The sequence below is a fragment of the Scleropages formosus genome, chromosome 5, assembly GCF_900964775.1.
Source record: "Scleropages formosus chromosome 5, fSclFor1.1, whole genome shotgun sequence".
In the NCBI taxonomy this organism is placed as follows: Eukaryota; Metazoa; Chordata; class Actinopteri; order Osteoglossiformes; family Osteoglossidae; genus Scleropages; species Scleropages formosus.
This window is the reverse complement of record NC_041810.1, coordinates 23,055,841-23,078,317: the sequence shown is the minus strand read 5'-3', so window position 1 is coordinate 23,078,317 and position 22,477 is coordinate 23,055,841. Positions and strand designations below refer to the sequence as shown.

The following is a 22,477-nucleotide window of genomic DNA, read 5'->3' as shown; positions in this document are numbered from 1 at the left end:
CGTACGTTGCTGACAGTGACACCTTCTGTACAGTTGTTTCATTTCGTATCATATGTGAGGAGCAGGATGAAAAGCTCAAGCCCTGAATTTGACATGTTGTTATATTGGTGGTTACCGGATATTGCGGACAGTGGAGTACGCTTGGACAAATCAGCATAAAAATTATTTCCTTAAAAATGTACTTAGCTTCAGCATAACATGCATGTATATTATAAACTTTGGTGGATTTTATGAAAATTTGACTTTAATGCATCAAAACAGAGAAGTCCAAGACTCATCACTCAGTTGCCACACTCCAGGAAGATCACGCGCCTAACAGACGAACATGTGAAACCGTGTCAGCTTGCGTCATTACTGAAAGAACATTTGTCTAACTATCCCAGCAAAATGTCACACGTCCCATTTCAAGTGTGCAGCAAAGCAAACGGAACATATCTCTGCCTACTGAAATCCATTCGCCGTACATCTGTTCTTCACCGTTCCGCTCTGTCTCCACCCCTTGGCCCTGCTGCCAGTTACCCATTGATATTCCACGCGTGCAAACAAGTCTAGAGAGACCGAGCACAGACACACACTTGGCTGCGATGCCGAAGACGTGAGTCACGTGACCTCAGGAATATTGTTTGCAAATCCCCAGCTGCATTTTGGCTTTCAGAGCTCTTTTGATTGATGGGTTAAAGAAGGTGTGTAGAAAATTTGAAAAACTTTATGTTTTACACATATCCAGCTGGCGCTGAGGGTAACTGACATATGAATTATTAACGCATCCCAAAAATAGAAACCTGCTTTAGCTAACAATTACACAGCTGTTCTTGCAGCCCCAGAAAACTGTCAGAAAGATCTCCACAATGACTGGCCCATGAGGTCTGTATTTTTCATGCACAGAATTCACAAACTGTCAGTTTCTACAGTGTTTTTGGCAAAGGAAACAATGACACAAAAGCAATATTTAAAGAGAAGCAAGAAGTAAAACAGTAATATGAATGTAACGGCTTGTCAAAGATTGCCGACGTCAGAGAAAACCTCAAAACTCCTCACTTTGGTGACACTTGAGTACAAACATGCAAAATAATTCAGCTGCTACAAAAAACCATTTGTCCTTGAGATAGAATTAAAGGATCCAAGATGAAATTCAATCGGTACTTAATTTAGGCAATGAATTATTAACCAGTCATGTTTTCCAGCTGCCTTGGCTCTGGTTTCATTGGTTCCCTTTGAAGCACAAGTATGTTCTTCCAAAGTTCTTCCTTCAACTTCCTCTGCTTTATAGTGCAGAAATAAGCTCTTCTTAGAGCTCTCTCTCCTTTCTGACTCCTTGGAACATAGAAACATTTTGAGGGAAAATCAAAGCATGCTCAATTTGGACACTGGGAGCCTGAGATGTCCCACATGATCTACAAGTTTCAGCCTTTTTCTCCTCAAATGAATATTACCACCCACAGATCCATTAAGAGTAAACTTTTTTTCCAGTGCAAGGTTGCGGTGGTCCGGAGCGTATCCCACAAGCGCAGAGCTCAAGACAGGGTACACCCTGGATAATAGCAGGCTATTCCACAGCAAGGCAAATCGCACACAAATTCACTACAAGAATCCACGTTAAGGGCAATTTAGTCACCAGTTCACCAGAAACACGTGTCATCGGACTGTGGGAGGAAACCCTCTGGAACACAATGAGAACATGATACCTCCAAAGACACTGAGCCAAATTCAAATCCACAGACCAGCAGCCATGAGGCACCAGCACTACCTGCTGTGCCACTATGCCACCCTCCAGTACTACCAGATCAGACAACTGGCAATGACATTTAAGACCAGACTATAACCCTGAATCTTCTCTGATCTGAAACATTTTCCCAAAATTATTTAAAGCATGGGGGTGCAGTGGCGCAGTGGGTTGGACCTGGTCCTGCTCTCCAGTGGGTCTGGGGTTCGAGTCCCGCTTGGAGTGTCTTGCGACGGACTGGCGTCCCGTCCTGGGTGTGTCCCCTCCCCCTTCGGCCTTACGCCCTGTGTTGCCGGGTAGGCTCCGGTTCCCCGCGACCCTGTATGGGACAAGCGGTTCTGACAGTGTGTGTGTATTTAAAGCATTCATCCACACATAAAAGCATAGTATTTGAAAAAAGACTTTTGTCCTTCCTTGCAGAAGGGACAGGCCACTCTACAATCTACTGAAGAGTAATGGAAGGGCTTGAATCATTAATTCCATTTTCTTTCACGGAGCTCAATTTTTGAAATGAATATGGATGATAAAAGCATTTCCATATTTATGACGTTATTAAAAGGGAATCCAGTGATGGATGGCGAGGGTTGCCTTATCTGCTCCGCTGGGCCTGTAGCCATTCGTCACCTTCCCTCCACTGTGACACGCTGCTCCAACTCCAGCTGGAGAACCACTAACTGGAGTACCAGGGTATCAGGGTACCTGATACAGAAAGAGCTCCTGGCTGGACCATGGATCCTGCTCAGTGGTTTGGGCTGAAGATCAACTGAGTATGAACTCCACGTGCTTCCAGCTGTTTACTTGCTTACAGCATTGTCCACCTCTTCCAACACTCTACCTTAAATTTGATCTCTACACTATTATTCCACAGTTACAAAAAACATTTTAAAGGAAAATATTACCTGTTATTTCTTCTGTATTGTGTGCATCCTTTTCTAAAAAAATAAATACATAAGACATTTATACTATATTATACTTATGACTTCAAAGTTCATGATTATGGTCATTGTTTTTTCTAAACTGTCATCCAGAACCGAGCACCAAATTAAGTTTTGGTGTTTTCATGAACAGTTATAATTTAGAATATGTGGGTGAAACGTTCATGTTGTCAAGTCATATTTTCATAGTTTTTCACAGTGAAGCCTTGAATTGATCAAGAAATATTACTTGAATTCATACATAATAAAAAGATCAAAAATAATACATTCTTTGAATTTTTCACACCAAAAAGCAGGCATTCATGTTAATGGTGCAAATGCAAACAGTCTGACTGGATTATACTAAATAAATAAAATAGCTCGGTTGAAAGCTTTGTCAGGCATACAAAATGATCCACATTTATTTCCTATATTTTCTGTAACATACATAAAGAGTGAGCCGTTGCCTGGATATTCACCATCTTTGTCATACGCCCATGAGCTGTGTCAGTAGGCTTTGATGTAAGGTACATCTAAATAATACTAGTATTATTATTATTATTATTATTATTATTATTCATTTTAGCAACTTTGTACACAGGATTTTTTTACTTCTCAATTCCCTACAATTTCAGTTTGCGGGGGCGGGGAAAGAGGGAATGCAAACTTTTTTGTGACCAACAAAGATTTCAGTAAAATGCATACAAACTGAATTTTTCAAACATTGCCAGAGGGTTTATAGCTTGTGTCTGGTGGTCCTGGGTGTTGGTGATCAATAACAGGGCACATTTCAGTTAGCAGAAAGCCGAATATTAGAGCCCAGCTATATTAATGGTAAATATCTGTAATAAGCTTAGCACGCATTGTAAGGTTTTTTAGCTAAAAGAAGAAATAATGTTTATGGGTAAATCCACCTCAAATCACCAGATTTCAGAAAATGTTGACTTTCCAATGAAACCTTATATCTTCATTGGTTCCAAAAACCAGTGAAGATATAAGGTTAAAAAATGAATTTCAGCCTTATACCTTCATTGGGTTTTTGAGATATTGGGGCTTTAAAAATGGGACATGATGCTCATTTTACAACCAAAATGAGTGGTACAGAAAAAGATACAAAGTTCCATAAGTCGTCATTACTTTTGAACTATTCATGCTAGATGCATGAAATTTTCAGGAGCTGTTCTCAGGTACAAGATGTCTTTAACTGCTGTAAAAGAAGATCCACAGTTGCATACTTGCCAATTTATAGCTTGCTCAAAACTATGAAAATTTTTTGTTTGTGATTTGGAGCAATTTTGGCCGTCTGTATCTCCACATTGAAGCACAACAGATCTTTCAAATTGTGTTATTTCTCCTACTGTAGTACTATTTTTGTGACTAGTATTTGTCTAAAAGAAATAAAATCTTCTGATTTATGAGGCATTAAAATTAAAAAAAAAAAAAAAAAAAAACATTTCTTACCTGTATTTCAAATGCATATTGCTCATGTATGACAAGGTCTACCACAAAAAGAATTATACCATTGGAAAGAGCATGTCTTCATTAACACACGCACAAAATTTGAAGTTGGTCTTTTGAACCAAACTATATTTATTAAGGTATTGAAGTACGAAGCAAATCAGAGATGGTCAGTCTGAAGGCCCCCAGTGATTTCACATGGACTGACCCTATGGGTCAGCTAGAGTTTAATGATACAATGTATTTTCCATCATTTAGACTTGTTCTAATATTAATGCAGCTTTGAGTTAATAAAATAAATGTAATACTTCATTTTATATTTTAATTTTTTATTACATACAGTATATAGCTGTGATTTATACAGAACCTGCTCAGTGAATAAATCAAGGGATATTTTGTATTATCAGCTTATACTGATTGAGATGCGGTGGTTAAGGTGGCTTTGGGAGTTATTAGCAAAATGGATGGCTTCTGGTCCCAAATATGTTTATAACCACTGTATGTCCAAACTCATAATACAGCTCTTCCTACCCAGAGTATGAACATAGCTTCCTTTCATCTACTCTAGCCTGGCTTTACACACAATCACATGAACGCACGCACGCACGCACACTTCATCCCTCCTCAATACGCCATGCAAATGCAGTCTCCCTTATTGGGCCCTGTTCTTCCAAATAAATATCCGAAATCAGTCTCCTTAAAACCTTCACTAATGCTGTCACTTTCTCGAGCAAAGAGTCCTGTTACTTCCACCTGCTTTGAGATCATAGTTCTTCAAGGTCAGAAGAAGCAGGAGGATGTGAGAGGCAGGAGGGTGTAATAAGTGTATCCGTTTACTGTATCCATTTACTGAAACCCCAAGGCACCAAAGTGTGACATTGTCATTGGTCAGTCTTGAGACAGTCACTGACAAGATTTGCTCCATTTGAGTGGAACTGGCAACGTCTGCAAAGTCAACAACTATGACACAACATAATTCCCAGCCATAGGGTTCAATCAATCAAGATACATACAGAATGTAATGAGACTATGGCTGAACATTAATTACATGCTCATACAGCAAGCTGCTTTTGATGATTCCAAAACAGACCACGCTACAAGGATGAAGAAGTACGCTACGTTCTTCTCGCATATGGCCAGAAACCTTTGGAAGAACAAAAAAGAGCATACATTTCATTGCAATGCCTGTTAAGAGGCATTCTGGTTTGCATTTGGAGGAATGTACCAGCAAGTGTTTTGAGTCCCTGCCCCCATAGCTTTAGTAGAGTACAACTGGTGCAGGTAAATGAGTCCATGCACAAGCTGACCCCAAGACTTGGTTCGAGTGGACTGGCTGGCGAGAGAGCCCACCTTCCTTTGGAGTCCCTATGTAAACATCTGCCTAGAAAACAGAAAATGAGCCCCTGCTCTGGAAACTCAAGCAGGCTGTTCTCAAACCAGGGAACTGAACGATGCCCTTTCCCACCTACCAGGTGAGATGGAGGGATGCAGGGGGAGTTTGGGTGTAGGGATTAAAAGTGGACACCCTCCAGGGAATAAGACGGTCATGCACCTCCACACACACAAGCATGGCCATGGAGTTCAGTCTGGCTCACGCCACTCTTTCATGCAGGGCAGACCTGATCAATGCACAGGGATCACGTTGCAGCACCGTGTGGCCAACCAGCCCAGAAATAACGATCCATCATAAGTGAATTATTCAGTCTGGCCACGACTCTCCGTGTCAATCTGAATTCCAAGAACTGTGCGTTTGTGAACAAGCTCTGTCTGCCACACTAATAAAGAGGGCCTCGCCCTGAGCAGACAGCCCATCAAAGACGACAAGACATCCATTGGCCAAGCAAATAAATAATGTAATTTTGCCAAAGGTTACGAAGCACACGTCTCCTTGCCTTTCCACATGGTGGTACTCCAGGGAGAAGAAAAGCGGTTTCTGGTAACAAGCTCCATAACCAGGAGGACTGCAGGGACCTTGAGCCCAAATTATACAGGAATGTTTGTCCATACTGACTGACAGACAGACATTGACTGAAAGCGCTTGTCCCAAGCAGGGTCGTGGCAAACCGGAGCCTAATCCAGCAACAAAGGACACGAGGCTGGAGGGGGAGGGGACACACCCAGGCTGAAACACCAGTCCATCGCAAGGCACCCCAAGCAGGGCTCGAACCCCAGACCTGCCAGAGACCAGGACCCAACCAAGCCCACTGCACCACCACGCCCCCTTGTTTGTCAATACTCCTCATGATATGTCAGAACAAATGAAGCACATCTGATTTCGACGATGGACCATACATGGCAAATGTATTTCAGCGTATTGCTGTGTTAACAAGTGAAAAGCTTGACCCAAAGACCAAGAGACTACAGACACACAGACATCAGAGACTATCAAAGTATATTTCAGTTGTGATTAAAAGTGAGTTAAAGTCTGTTAAAAAAAAAAAAAAACCAAGCATGCTGAAGCCTGGCAGTTATACAGGAGCCTCAGTCCTGGCCTTTTTTTTCCCTCTTCAGAGATGATGGGAGCATGTCGACTTCTCACAGAAAGGAACTGACCTTGACTCTGTACATTTCATACTAAGCAATAATGTCCCTAAAGAAACCAGGAGGATAAATATACTAGACAGCACCATCTATCCTTTCTATTCTTAACAATATAATGTTAAAGGCACGGGAAGCAGACAAAATAAACAGCAGTAGACAAGGTTTTTTTTTTTTTTTTTTGCTTTGACCAAAATGTCTCTCAAATCTGGATCTACAAGAAGCAACGCTCACCCAGACTGACTACACATTTTTAGCGCATCGTACAATGACAGGTGATGAACAGGCTTTTCAGAAGAATACAAAATTAAGGACTGGCTGACACGTTACAGACAGTGATTTGTGTAAGATGACTGCCAAATCATTACTGTTAATGTCAGATCGTAGCTGTTTTAAGGGACTCGGCAAGGAAGCAGTCTTTCACGGATGATACAGCGTTTCTTTGCATAGCGACACAACGTAACTGTTGAAGAATCATGTGTCTGCATCCAAATCTCCTTCTGTTGATGTGATGCACTTCTTCTATTGTTCTCGGAGATGTATGTCACTTTGGAGAAAAGCATCTGCTAAAAGAACAAACGTAAATATTTAGTCCTTGGGTACAGATCTGAACTGTAGCCATAGTCCAGTCATCTGCTGATCTGCTGTTTTAACCAAAACACAGTCTGACAAGGTTATGACACATATTCATTATTTTATGCTGATTAAATAATTACTATGATCCAAACTACAAGCCAAGACCTCACGTATATAATACATTGATTCCTCTTCTCCGAACAGGGTTAATGTTTTTCTCTGAAATCACCCTGTTAGGTAAATTTCCACCATGAAACAGGTTGAATTTTGAGTTTTGAGGGGGTTGGGTAGTTAAAAAAAAAAAAAAAAAAAAAAAAAAAAAAAAGAATTAGCTCCTGGAAAAAAAATGTCAACTGATTTACAAAAATAAAAGGTCTTTTTAGGCATGACAATGATGAATACATATACCTACATATTTTATAATATCACAAAAATATATGTAGATTACCTTTACATGTTATATTTTCATTATCTGTACAACTTGTCCAAAAGGTCATGGTGACCTGGAATCTAACAAGGAAGTATTTTTTTCTGAGTGAGCATTCTGTTTTCATATTTTTGTATTTAAAACACTACCACTAAAAGCCTCAATTTCTGCAAACTGTAGGAAGACTATTTTGTCTGATTTTAAAATGCTCCCATTTACTCATTTTAAAGAGAGTTTTTGAACTTGATAGATGCCATTAGAAGCAATGACATCTACTGAGTTCAAAAACTTTCTTTAAAATAATGGGAGCCAAGGAGCAATAAGCCATTTGGAAAGGGTATATGTTTTTAAAAACCATATTATCGGTTAATCATTGTACAAAGCCCCGTTACATGAGGCCTGAGTGTATTGTTGTGATTAAATTTACATTCACCTGACACTTTTCTCCAAAGCAACTTTCAAGGTTAAGGTCACAATTACTTACCCATTTATACAACTGGGTTAGTTTAGTACAGCAATTTAGGGTATGTACATTGCTCAAGGGTACTACAGCCAGAGGTAAGGATTGAACCTGCAACCTTCAGGTCCGAAAGCAGCAGACTAAACCACTACGCTACCAGCTGTCTGTCATTAGTTATGCTGCTGGTTGTCATGGTCCGTCACCAGCTGTCTAGTTACCGTGTAAATACATAAATCATGTGATTAAATATACGATCGACCAACCAACGTCAACAACCGCTGGTCTCAAGTGGGGTCACAGCAAACCGGAGCCTAACCCAGCAACACAGGGTGCAACACCGAAGGAGGAGGGAACACACCCAGGATGGGACGCCAGTCCGTCACGAGGCAGCCCAAGCAGGGCTTGAACCCCAGATCTGGCCATACAGCAGGCACCATGCAAACCTGCCACACCACCATACCACACACACACACACACACACACACACACACACACACACACACACACACTTTCAGAACCGCTTGTCCCATACGGGGTCACGGGGAACCGGAGCCAACCCGGCAACACAGGGCGTAAGGCCGGAGGGGGAAGGGGACACGCCCAGGACGGGACGCCAGTCCGTCGCAAGGCACCCCAAGCAGGACTCGAACCCCAGACCCACCAGAGAGCAGGACTGCGGTCCAACCCACTGCACCACCGCACCCCCTACCACCATACCACCCAATACACAATTCGTAATACACAAAATTAAAATGTAAGATGATCTTAAGCACAATAATCCAAGCTGAGCTAAAAAGACAAAAACCTTACATCAGCCTTTCTTCACAACCCTATTTTGGATGGACTGCTTTTACAGGATGTCAGCCATACTAAATCATGCCATACAGAACGGGCAAATATGCCAGCCTTTGTTTATTTCTGCATTTTGACATGCAAAAACTAGACGAGATGTTGCTACAACATCAAAGTCATCTTCCTCTCGAAATCAGCTGAAAATCTGTCATAGCCTTGTCCCATCCTGATTTGACAAAACCTGTATGTCCCCAGGCATCTCAAAACGCATTGTGACATGTTCAGCGGGGTAAACCTTTGGACTGACACAGTGAATTAGACCAAAGCCGGTCCAAAGCCAAGTCTCTTCTTTGCATCCCCTGACCTACTTTCTCAGCATTGGGGCAAAACTTTTTTCATTTGTTTCTCCCCAAGTAAGGCTGGGGTGCAACATAGATGAAGCAGCATCATTTGTGGTCTTTCTCCAGGGACCATGACTCAGGCACCCTGTTGCTGGCGTACAGCGCCGTTCACTTGATTTCAGCTTCTAGAATGTTCTGTCCTTCCGACAAAACGTTTGCAGTAACATTCGAATATCTCTGCTTTAGCGCTTCAGCATCATCTTGAGAGAAGGGAAATAAAGTCAGTCACTCATTTTGCTTTGACTACTAATGAGAAAGATCAAGGGCATCTAGTTACTTTTGATTTCACACAACTGTGCTGCATAAATGATGGGGGTTTCAGTTAAGTGATGTGTAATGAAAAACTGTCCAGCATTTATATCACTTTATAAAGGCTTTACAACTGTTTTTGAGAGACAAAGCAGATCAGGAGATCGTTGTAGGTGCAATATTGTATATTTTTGTATAATTTTAATAAAGAGAACTGCATGCATCCCTGTGTGCCAGTAACTGTAAAAAGTTAATGCAAATTGCTGATCACACTCCGAGTGACATCTCACACTGGACACACTTTAAATGACACCTTCAGTCTTGGAATGAATGACGTGAAACCCACAGTGAGCAAAGCAACAGTGGTGAGTATCCTGATGAAGCACCTCCTTTGTCCTTGGGCCAAGCTCTGACTCAGAAGGAAGCACATGTCCTTCAAGGAGAACAGACCTTCAACTGCTGCTCACGCACTGACTCACCTCCTCGCTCCTTACTTCCCGTCTATAGCAATATCTTTATCTGTTATCAATGTACCACCTGTCCCAATGAACGCAAACCCCTTCATGGGATTGTGCATTACCAAAACCGGTCGTGCGCCAGCCCTTACGGATGTTGTTTTACTTCCTCACACCTGGCATGCGTCTGATGGAGACCAGCAGGTGCTACGCTGTGACTGAAGGAACAGAGGGTGCTTCAACAAGCCTGGCCACTTTCATTTTACCGACTCAGCACCAATGTGAATGCGATACCCTCATCCGCTATTATGACAGTGAAAGAAACTGCGTCTTTGTCCCTTTTACCTTTCAGACCTCCTAATGTTTCAAGGAAAAAAAAAAAAAAAAAAAAAAACAGTCCCTATATATTTCGGGATCCGGCAGTAAAATTTAATCTTTTTGAGGGATTGCCCAGTTCCTGAGGGATATGTAGAAAAATGTTGACCTTCTGCAGGTGCAACCTGACTGTTTGCTGCTGCAAATCTGAGACCCGTGATGGAATGTCAAAATACCACTGGGCGGACTCGGTCATTTACACAGACATTCATGCATTCAGTCATTCATGCAGCTTCCTCTGGAGAGCTGCCTGGCAGCGAGAAAATTCAACTGAACGGTGACATGAAAGTGTGCTGAAAAGCATTGTGTCAGCCTTTAGACACATCTCTGCTGATAAGTGCGTCCTTCAAATTAGTCCTCCACATATCTAAAAGCCTCCTTCAATAATTATGCACATGACTTCAGGAATGGCAGAAGCCAAGAAGTATTAGCTTTCATTGTGATTATGCTAAGAGGCTCTGAATTGAGATCATGCCTTCTGCAAATGTCAAGCATGACCCAAAGCAGCAGCAATATCACGCACAAGTAAAATTCAAATGAAGCTCTGAAGGGACGTCTCAATGTCTGAAGGAATGCATTACTAAGTTAGACTGTTCAGGCCTTTGTTTTGCACCCTTTTAAAGCCTTACTCTGAACACCTTCAAGGAGTGCAGCACTGCTTGACTTTGTGAATTCTACACTGTGGTTATAGGCAGAAAAAGAGGTTTATATCATTTCGTACTGACCCATCCCAAAGATCTGAGTGATTCTGCTGGCAGAAAGTACTCAATGTGAAGGGGGACATACAGAAATGTCCCAAAGGCTTGAATTGTGCCATTTCCTTACTGTGATGATATGAGTCATGTCTCATTCACCACCAAGCTACATACACATCTTCCCTGCAGAAACCTGGATCTGGGAGATGTCTGTACACTAGACAATGACACAAGGTACGTTCTGTAATAGAGCAGATCTTCTGAAAAGGAGTGGTTCAAGTTGGGGATGGTCCAGAGGATAAGCCACAAAAACAGGTCAATTCCTACTGGTTAAAACTGTACAAAGTCTTATGCATGCATACACATAAATGCAAAGACACATCTATAACCTTTCACCTGCACAAGCATATCAGTTCTCACAAGAATCATAAAGAAACTGAGCTGCTGTTCAAAAAGGTTGACTGCCAACAATGCAAACAATCAAAAATTAATTTATGTAAAAATGAAAAATTTGTACAACAGGAATGAGCTACAAGGGAAATCTGAGTTTGGCTGCCAAGCCTGATATTAAAATTTTAGATAAATTGCTTTCTACTACAGAAGAAAAGAAAAGTTTTAAATATATCTGTTAAATATGACTTTTTAGATGATAAATCTCAAAGACACTAGACATGTATTACCATTGAAGTAGGTCATCACCTACTACAGGGAACACCAACCCAGGAGAATGACCTCAGCTGAACCCTTCCTTTTGGTTCACTTCAGTTCATCTGCAGTGGCTGGTTTTCAAAGCACCGGTCCACCGTGACCTTGCTATCGCTACCCATTAGGGTGAGGACACACAATACACAGAGCAGCACCCCGTTTGCTGCAGGTGTGAGCATTAAGCTGAGAAATAATGCAGAACACAGAAGCGCCAAAAAACAGATACATACACACACACACGAGCGGACAGCTTGAGTCAATGTCAACTGAAGGATACGCTCGCTACACACTCAAAGGTAAGTGACATGAGTCCCCACGGGCTGATATCTAGCACTAAATCTGCAAGATTCATTAACACACTAAATGTCACCTTCTCCCAGAAGTTTGAACAGGACAGAACACGCTCATCCCTCAACACAGGGAAACGGCTTTCAGTAAACACACTCAGCTCGATTTCATTTCAACAGCATTACAGTAGCCTCGATGCTTCAGGGTACAATGCTTATGGCTTGTAAGGAAATTAACTGAAAACAAAAGAAAGTCTTACATGTCACTTTACAGTGGAACCTCGGTTGGCGAACGTCTCTCTTTACGAATAATTCGGAGTACGAGGTGCAAATACGAAAAAAAATGTTTCTGTATACGAATGGTGGCTCGGTATACGAACAGCATGCGAACAGCCTCAAGGCCGTCAAATTCGGTATTCGAACATTCAGTGCATATAATTCTGTTTATGAATAAATGTATTCGTAAACTTCTTCGGTTTTCGAAAGATTGCCTCCGAGCACGAACATCCTGTTTGAACCTGAACGCGTGGGTACGCTTCGGGAAGCATCGGGCGGGTAGGGAGACAACGAATACCCACCGCCAAGCATCAGTTGTATACGTAGCCTCACGTTGTGAACGTCTCGTATCCAAAGCTCTCGTGCACGCGTTCGAGAAATTCTTTGTGATTTTCTTTAGCGTACGTACGTATTGTGCATACCCTAAGCAACGATGTCACCCAAGAAGATAATAGCAGCATCTGAGAAGAAGAAGGCTGTCCGTATCCCGATAGAACTGAAGAACGAAATCATCGATCTGTACCATCCTGGCAAGTAAGGAAGAAATCATGACGGCTGATGTTGCAAAAGGAGTGACAGTGTTACCAAAGCAACGGTCTCAGGCCATCGAGGACGTAGAGAAGTCGTTGCTTATCTGGATAAACGAGAGGCAGTTGGCGGGTGATCGTAGCGTGTCCGAAGCCATCGTTTGCGAGAAGGCAAGGCAGTTGTACACCGATCTCATTAAAAAAAAAAAAAAAAACGCCAGGATCAACAAATGCGGATCTCGAGTAATATTTTTGGGGGCGTAGTACCAATTATTCTGTTATACATTATTTCTTATGGGGAAATTCGTTTCGGTGTACGAAAATTTCAGAGGACCATGAATACACGGAACGAATTAAATTCGTAAACCGAGGTTCCACTGTATTTCCACATGGATTCATCACAATACAGAAAAAGTACCCCATGTCAAATCAGATACAAAAATCACGCTCCACATCGGCCCCTTCCAGCCTCTTGTCAGGCCTGCCCAAGCACTGCCATGTGTCCCTCTTCCTCTGAGCTGGGACAATTTTAAAAGCAGATAAATAAACATTTAAACGTTAATCCACAGGGGATCTCTCAAATGACCATCCTGTTCAAGTCCCGAAAGAGCTACCTAAAGAGATCAAATGAAAAGTGAAGTGTCTCTGTCAAGAAGAGATGCAGATGCTCACTTTAGTACAGTCACAGACCATATTAGTCGGCACGGGCATTCTTAAAACATCCTATTCTAGGATTAACAAGAAACCCCGTCATGGCTCAGCAAGGCGGCAGCTGCATGACAAGACTACAGGGTGGGAGCACGTCGTGCCTCAGCAAGACAGGGCAGCTGCTAGATATCGCAGTGCTCGCGATTCACTTCGGGCCGCTGGCCTTTCCTTGATCAGTCCTCTGGGAGAAGGACCAGGACTCTTGAGTACCATGAGAGGAAAAGGGTGGCACTGCAAAAGCACGAGGCCCATTGACCGGTGCCAGGGGTCTAACGCTGAGCATGCAAAACATCTCCTGCATCAGCTGGAAGGTGCTGGAGGAAGACCTTTCCAATGTATTGAATGACACGTCACTTAATAGTGTGTTTACTGAGTACCAAGGCTTTCACCCTTTCACCGCAGCAGAATGTAATGATACACCTTCCACGATTGTTCTGTACTCTCAAATAACAATTTGTTGGGAGGAAATAAAGCATTTCCAGAGGAAAAAAAGCCATCCCTTTCTATTTATGTTTAACTAACATGATGCACCACTTTAGTGAGACCCATATGGAATAAAACATACTGTTTGTGCATTTGTCATGGCAAACCGTCTGATGACAAGACAGAGTAAGCTCTTGGCCTCTTGTGGGACTTTTCACCGACACTTCCGTGCTAGCCAATACCTTTCAACACCCAGACTTATGCATCCAAACTGCTCAGACACCAAATGTCGCATGAAAACAGAGATCATAAGACATTTCAATATTTTCCTGAAGCTTTACAAACATTATGGGCACACTGAACACATTCTATAGTGTATTCATCAGCTTCAAAATCAGTGTGCTTCCTTCATCTGAAAGGTAAAGTGAGCATGAAGCGTGGGACACAAAACTAGCTGGGATCCCCTACTTATGATCTGCCATTTTCTGCCCACTTATGCAGCAGCTGAGAGTCCTGGCCTTACATCAGTCTAAATGATGCACACATTAATAATTTCTCACTAATCACAATGTGCACATGATAAAGAGCATGGGAAAAATGGCTTTTCAAATAACTCCATTGTCCTTGGAAGGCACTCCATCTGCGGAAGCGAGAGAGCATTAATAATGTAATGCTCCTTCTGGACAAATTGTATTCCACACAAAATTAAGGTATTTCCCTGCACATGTCAAGCCAAAGTCTATCCTAAGCTCATGCCTTCATATTCAAACATTTTTCGGGAAGGTCAATTTCTTGTTAAATCTTAAATGCATCTAGATGTATTTATCTGGATAATTTAATGACTATTGTTATGTTAATCTGAGCATTGTGAGTCACCATAAGTGAGAGCATCTGCTAAATGATTAATTATGAATATATATGCATATCACAACATCCCAGGAGAATAAAGATGTCACACTTCATTCTCACTCGGTGCCAATGACATCGAAGTCACCTGCCAGCACGCAGTCCTCATCCTAGGCAAGGAAGGTCTGCGAATCCTAGGTGAACGCCTGCCGGACTAGAACCCTGTTACCTCTTACTTGAAGGCCTGTCTAAGTAAGGAGACCTGGTCCTTTGCCACAGCATAACAGCTGATTCCAATCCCCTCACAGAAAGCAGCAACCAAGGGAAGGACCAGGCAGCTCTTAAAGAAAGCTTAGCAGACTGAAGGTGGGGCACTAAATCATCTATTATAAATTCAAACACTGATGACATCATCATCATCATCACAGTCATCCAAGTGCAGCTGCATGAGGAAGCTGGAGAAGTCATGTTTCAAACAACATTCAACATTTTCCATATCTCTAACAACACAAGGCCATCTGAAGGATTGTTCAAACATTTAATACCTTCTGACAGTTGGGGCACCCAAGGTACCACACCAACAGCATACCTCGGTAGAATGCAATAGTCTTCCTTAAAATGCAGTTTGATTCATGTGAAATAATTAGGTAAACAAAGACCAGTTCAGACCTCTGTGTACGTAGGTGGTACGTAAAAAAGATGCAATGTGACGTTCATGGTTGAATAAGTTCCGGAGACAGACTGGGCAGCTCTCAGCGAAAAGAGGGAGGCATGAAGAACATGTTGCCATGACAACAGATGCAGCCTGCCACTGTAGCATCTTCAAACGTGCAAAGATGCTCAGAAAGCAGCAGCTGACCCACGTCAGTAGAAAAATGGAAACTATCCCTGTAATCATATGAGTGACAAGTAACAACAGATTTAGATGATGTAGCGAGAAGGTGGGATACATAATTAAAGGAGAAGTTCACACTGCTCACCTCACGGCTGTTTATGACACTTACCTGGCCATGTTTACTCAGCACATGACTATCAATCTCTTGCATCTGTGTTCTTCAATTATTCTAATTCCTAAAGCGACACAAATTGCACTAAGACCCACATAGACTGCCGCACATTTAAAAGAAGTTTTCTGCATTAAATTCTCCAAAAATGTCTGTAAAGACCAGAAAAAACATAACATTTTTTTCTCTGTCAGCACATAGCTCCTTGATTATCATTAGTTTCAAACTCATAGGATAGGTCTGTATATCAAGTGAACAAGGAAATGGCTTTGTTTCAATTACAAAATAAGAGTTTTCTGTGCATGCAAGAAACAAAAGTCATTTTTCTGGAACATAGCAAATTAAAGTTAACAGCAGGTAACATTTTGAAAATGTGGAAAACTGTGATTAGGAAAAATATATTTAGATTTAATGGTTTCTACACATTTCCATTCCTTTCCTGCCTAACATAGCTGTCTGAGACACTTTAAATTGCTCCAGTAAAAATTATCCGGCTAAATGGGTTCCTATGTGCAGCAGGGAGAAGCTGAAGATTAATATTAAAGGGCATTCTCCTAGCAGTATGTAGCAGATTAAATCAGTGTGAGGTGTGAACGCATCCTCATAATATATTTTTAAAAAAAAAAAAAAGAGCTCCTGCTTTTACCAGATCATAACATGCGTCAGAATTCGGATGTTGAATTCTCCCAACGTCTGATCTGGACAGTGTTGTACGGAAAGGTAGACATCAAATTCCACTCATACATTACAGGACACTTGTAGGATATTTTACCATATTGTGCCAAACATCCAGGAAAAAAGAGCAAAGACAAAAGTTTAAGCCAGTTATGAAGAATCATCTTTGCCATAAAGAACTAGGCACACCCAGAGCTAAAGCACAGTTCTGCTCGCTTCCACAACCAATCACAGAGAGAAAATCTGGAGAAAAATAACTAACTACACGATACCACAAATCTCACTGTTTCCATACAGCAGGCTGACATCTCAAAAGATAGCATGGCGGTCCCCCAAATTAGAAGAAAATATGAAAAATATTGTCATGGAGGAGCAACTTGAATTTTAAAAAAAATTTCAATTTTTACAGAAGCAGCAGCTGACAAATACACAAAGAGTTCCTTTGGCCAAAGACCTCCATGTAGACTATTATCTTTTCAAGTACACTCCAAGGTCACACAACCGGCACTGACCCGTAGGGAGAATTTCAGTGCGGTCACTCTGAATCGATCTCTGAACCGAACAGTCAGACATCACCAAAGGTGCATTGAGGAGTGAAGAATGAGAGAAAGGCAGAGAGCAGGCGCTGAGAGAGAGGTCACTGTCCGTGGCGTCTCAGAGCCTCACGGTGTAACGGACTGAAATACCGCATCACATCAGACCACAGAAAAACTTGTAAAAGGACCGTAAGGAGAGATACGTAAACCTCTGAAAAGTGGTTTCAGCCTTCGTGTAGAAACTAATGGAGAAGCAGAGGGAACGCCTGAAGGCAGTCAAAAGGATCCGGTTTTCAAAAGGATAATTCCACCTTATTCAACCCTGACAGCGTGTCGGCAGAGGATTACAGATGCCTGGTTTTGCAGCGACCGTCTGGAGCAGTGCGTGATGTCAGATGCATGTGACATATCCGCTTCAGAGGCCCAGATATAACTCGACAAGATTTACTAATGAATGTATTAAGCGGCACTGCCCCTCAAAGCGGCCCGCCACGCCTTTCACTTGCAAACGAAGATTAACTGCGGTGCTATCCGACGCCTCCTCCGCTGCGCTACGACAGCGGCACGATTTGTACATCGGAGAGCGTGCCTAGCCAAACCTTCTGCAAGCATGGACTGATCAACGTGACGCTGTCCCGCCGGCGAGCCACACGATGGTGAAAGGCTTACTTGGGAAACGGAGAGCAATATCTGTATGCGCTGCATCAGTAATTACGTTCCTTAGGGTTAATTATGTCTGTACACCAAAGACTGGGGGTGGGGTGGGGGTGGCTCAATGCTATCAGCGCAGCTGACTGCTGTTGAGTTTACCTCATTTAGGACTAAGCACACGCCCACAACAATGCACAGGAGTTCCCTGGATGAAGCTATTACAGTTCCTCCTCTGGGGAGGCAGGTTTATATAGGCTGTGTATAAATACCACGGTGCAGAACAGGGCATCTGCATCAATGAAGGGAAAAATAAACTTGAAGCACCATCACTACTGCTGTCAGTTGCTTTGTTCCACTGACAGCCAATTCTCCCTTAGCGTGACTTTTTATTTACCTGACACTTTTTTGCAAGACAACTTAGAAATATTAGGCTCAACTGTACATTAACATTTACAGAGCAGGTTATTCTTGCAGTATCTGTACCTTTATCGGGTGTACCACAGCAGAAGGGCGATTTGAGCCACACGCCTCCCGACTGTAAAGTAACTAGGACACGACCTGCACCCCAAAAGATAAATCTCCCTCTAAGGTTGTGGAGAACTGAGGCACAGAAAAGCAGTTCATTGGTGGCTCTGATGTAGCTCACACTCTGTTTATTAACCTTCATTATTGTGACGCCTTTGCTCAATGCATCTTACAATGTTAGGTTATCAGCCTCACAACTTATGTAAAACAAAGTACTCAATGTATCCGTTCATGTTAGCGCCTTGATGTAGGGTAACACAGCAGGAGTGGACATTTGAACCCAGGACCTTCAGATTGCAAGACAACGATTACAAGAAGAACACTAATAGTACATGACTGTGCCATTATATTATATCATTATTATTATATTGCTGCTATATCTATTTACACAGCTGGACAGTTTAACTCAAGAAATGTAAGTCTGGTGTCATGAAAGCTCTCTCAAATAGTAGGCAGTTTTGGAGTCATAATTAGTGTACATAAACTCATTACAGTCTAAACCTGTATGTCCCCCCGTGTCTAACTCTGAGAACTGAAAGGATTATGAGACCCTACTAATTGTGATTCATAATTACAGGAGCCCAAATGATCAACATTTCACACTGAAATCACAATTCACATTGAAGGACCGATCATTATCTGGACGGATATTTAACCCATTTTTGTTCTTTAATTTCATTTATTTGAGCACAATAACGCCCCCCCCCCCCCGCCCCCCAACCCCGTTGTACCACCAACTACCAAAATCGGTTTCCATAACAACCACCGCTTGAATTTCTGTAAACTCCTATTTATAGACACACACAGTCATTTCATCTCCGAAATTCGGCCAATTCACTGGTTTACGGGCTATGTCTGTGTTCGCTTATTATATTTTAAACAATATTATAAGTGGAAACACTGATTTGCAAGGAAGGAGACGTCTGGAAAGATGAGCGCGGATGCTCCGAGGGGGGTGTCAACTACATTTCCTAAATATTAAAACTGCATTACTCACAGCGTCCTCCTTTAAAAATCTATTTACAACGATTTTTTTAAAATAAACAAAGACCCCCCCCCTCCTCACTAAAATGTGTTTTTCCCCCTCCAATACACTCCTGTAAAGCTGGAAAACTGTCAGTAAATAATTAAATAATAATGTCCCCGAGTCAAACGGGCTCCGACCGCCACTCGGGTCTGCGCCGCGTCGGGCGAAGCGCACATGATTCTGACAGCGTCGCTATAATTAATTTTTCGGCGGCACTTTAGCGAAACTTTGAGCTTTAAACACTTTCGGGTTTTCTTTTGTTTTTTTTGGAAGCGTGTCCCCACTCACCCTGGCCGCCCTGGACGAGTAGGGGTCGTCGAACAGGTTCCAAATGACGGGCTGCCATTTCCTCCAGCGACCCGCGGCGTTGCCGCCGCCGGCGTCGACCGCCAGCGCGTCCTCGATGCCCAGCCGCTTGTTGAGCTCGTCCTCGTCCGCGTCCCCGTTGTCCACGTTCATCTCGAACACGTCGAGCGCCTCCTCGGCGTCGCGGTGCTGCCGGTAGGTCATCCAGCAGCACGGCTCCACGTCCGTCTCGTCGATGCCCCAGAAGGAGAGCTCCTCCTCGAACAGGGGTCCGCACACGTCGGCCGGGCAGTGCAGCTTCCCCGTGCGGTAGTAGTTGAGCACATAGGCGAAGACCCCCGGGTGCCGGTCGAAGAAGTACTCGTTGCTGCGGGGGTTGTACTCGATGAATCCGGGGACTTGTTGCAGCTGCTCGAGCACGGACTCCGTGTCGGTCTCGCGCGCGAGCAGCGCGAGCCGCGTGCCGGGCAGCGTCCTCAGCGTGGTGCGGTACGTCTCGTGCCGGGTGCCCCCGACGTTGAGCACTATCCTCTCTTTGTCGTCGATCTTGCCCATCGCTCCGGATGAGACATGACTCGACGGAACGCACCGAGTGTGTTCAAAATGCGGGGGGAAAAAAAAAAAAAAAAAAAAAAAAACAACAAGTAACAGTTGCAAAAGTAAGGCAGCGAGGAGGGCGAGCACTGCACACTCACACTCACTGCCCACCGACTCGAGACTAGACTACTAGAGCCCTCGCCTCGCGCTATCTGTCTGTCAGTCAGTGTGCGTGTGTCGCCCGTCCGGGAGTCGACACGAGTCGTTGTTCGAGAAAAGGCGGCAAAAGGTCACTTTTCACATAAAAGGACGGAGCCCCTCTCCTCGAGGGCTTTTAGGTGCGCTCCTCCGGCGTCGTGTGTTTAATAACAACATCCTTCCTCGTCAGCCAGCCATCCGCGCTCCTCCGCCTCCTCGCAATGACGGAGCGAAGCCGCAGCTCGAGACGGACGTGTCGCCGTCGCGCCCACGAGCGCGCTCGGGCAGTGCGCGCGTGGCGCCGGGGCGCGTGCAGGTGAAGTCCTGCTGGAGCGGCGCACCCTCCTCAGCGTCCGCCCCTGCGTCACCTCCGACTCGCGAAGCCCAGCGAAGCGCTTCTTCTTCCCCCAACTCCTCGGACGATCCGCTTTTTGGAGCGACGCGAACGACACACCCCATGAAATTTAAATAATATCTGTTTGTCTCTGTTTTGTTTTTGTTGTTGTTGTTGCCATTTCTTCCCGAAACACGCCAGTCGTTGGCTTTAGTTTATAATTATATTATTGCAACAAATAACCGCGACTACTCTGTCACACACCCTGGCTTGACTCAGTCTTTCTTTGTCTATAATTCATCTACATACTCATCACATGTGCAAAAATGTATACTACAACGTGCGACCTTCGCTTCGTATGATTAAAAAAAAAAAAAACAAAAACATGCACACAAATGACAGGACTTGAAGAAACCATATTGGAGACCTTAATTTTTCTTAAAAACACCTATCATGCTCCTTCCCGCTTGCGATCCTGTGTGTGTGTTCATTATTCCCCTGCAGTCACACAAGTGTTACTTTAGCGCGTGACATTATTGGTATTTATTTACAGATTTTCAGCATCAATTTTACAATAGTAATATACTCATTTTACCGGCACTGTAGTTTTACTCTTTCAATTCATGGTAAGTACCTCGATAGAAGTGACCACACTGAGACTCTAAGGTAAAGAGCCTTAAACACTTCTGATTGCGCAGTATCTGTTCCACATTCATTCCTCCTTTGTCATCTCCTGTTTTTCACTCTATTTGCCTTTTACAAACAGACTGCAGAGTCTAATCGTGCTTGGGGGGAAAAATAAGGGGACAGGAATTATCATCGCAAATAGCCAAAATATTTAGTGGTTGTATTAGTGCCTTTTTACAATGCGGCTTTGGACTTTCCACTACATTTACACTTATATATAGCAGACACTTTTCTCCAAAGTGATTTCCAACAAACTATGTAGTGTTATGAGCCCACACACCTTATTCACTTACACTGCTAGATACACTACTTACTGGGTCACCACTTTACTGCTTTTAAAACACTGGTTTTTGTCCCATGAAAAAGATGCCTGTTTTCTGTCTATTTTTGCATGCTGAATTCAAATACACACACACACACACTTTCTGAACCGCTTGTCCCATACAGGGTCGCAGGGAACCTGAGCCTACCCGGTAACACAGGGCGTAAGGCCAGAGGGGGAGGGGACACACCCAGGACGGGACGCCAGTCTGTCGCAAGGCACCCCAAGTGGGACTCGAACCCCAGCCCCACCGGAGAGTAGGACCCGGTCCAACCCACTGCACCACCACACCACCGTGCCCCCCGTCAAATTAAAATACACACACATTTTCAGAACCGCTTTTCCTATACAGGGTCACAGGGAACCGGAGCCTAACCCAGGGCGTAAGGCCGGAGGGGGAGAGGGAGAGGACACACCCAGGATGGGACGCCAGTCCGTCGCAAGGCACCCCAAGCGGGACTTGAACCCCAGACCCACCGGAGAGCAGGACTGTGGTCCAACCCACTGCACCACTGCGCCACCGCCAAATTAAAATATGTTTTCAGAATTTCTCTACCGCCCATAGTTTTTATGTACCAGTATATTTACATATCATACTGTTTAGTATATTGGAACTGGTACTCTATGGGGCATTTGAAACAAAAAGTTTGCAAAACACAGCTCTGTTCAGTGTTTGTGACGTACCATAGCTGACAATCTCAGGGCAGTCAGTGATGAGCATGGCGAAAGATTTCACCAAGACATTTTGGAAATGAAAGAACGGTACCAACGCAAGTGGAGTCCCATGCATATTTTTGCAGACTATTGCTGGACAGTGAAGAGGGATGTTCCTGAGGCCAA

The 22,477-nt window shown here is 43.4% G+C and overlaps 1 protein-coding gene across 2 annotated transcripts in view; it reads right to left on the bottom strand.

Moving 5' to 3' along the window:
- LOC108942191 (potassium voltage-gated channel subfamily C member 2-like) overlaps window positions 1-20,147 on the bottom strand; it is a 30,736-nt gene extending 10,589 nt beyond the window's left edge. For both annotated transcript variants that reach the window (XM_029251653.1, XM_029251652.1), the window contains exon 1: window positions 19,542-20,147. In XM_029251653.1, the coding sequence (XP_029107486.1) occupies window positions 19,542-20,114 (573 nt within the window). In that variant the 5' untranslated portion in view covers window positions 20,115-20,147. The remainder of the gene's footprint in view (window positions 1-19,541) is intronic.
- Window positions 20,148-22,477: the final 2,330 nt, after the last annotated feature.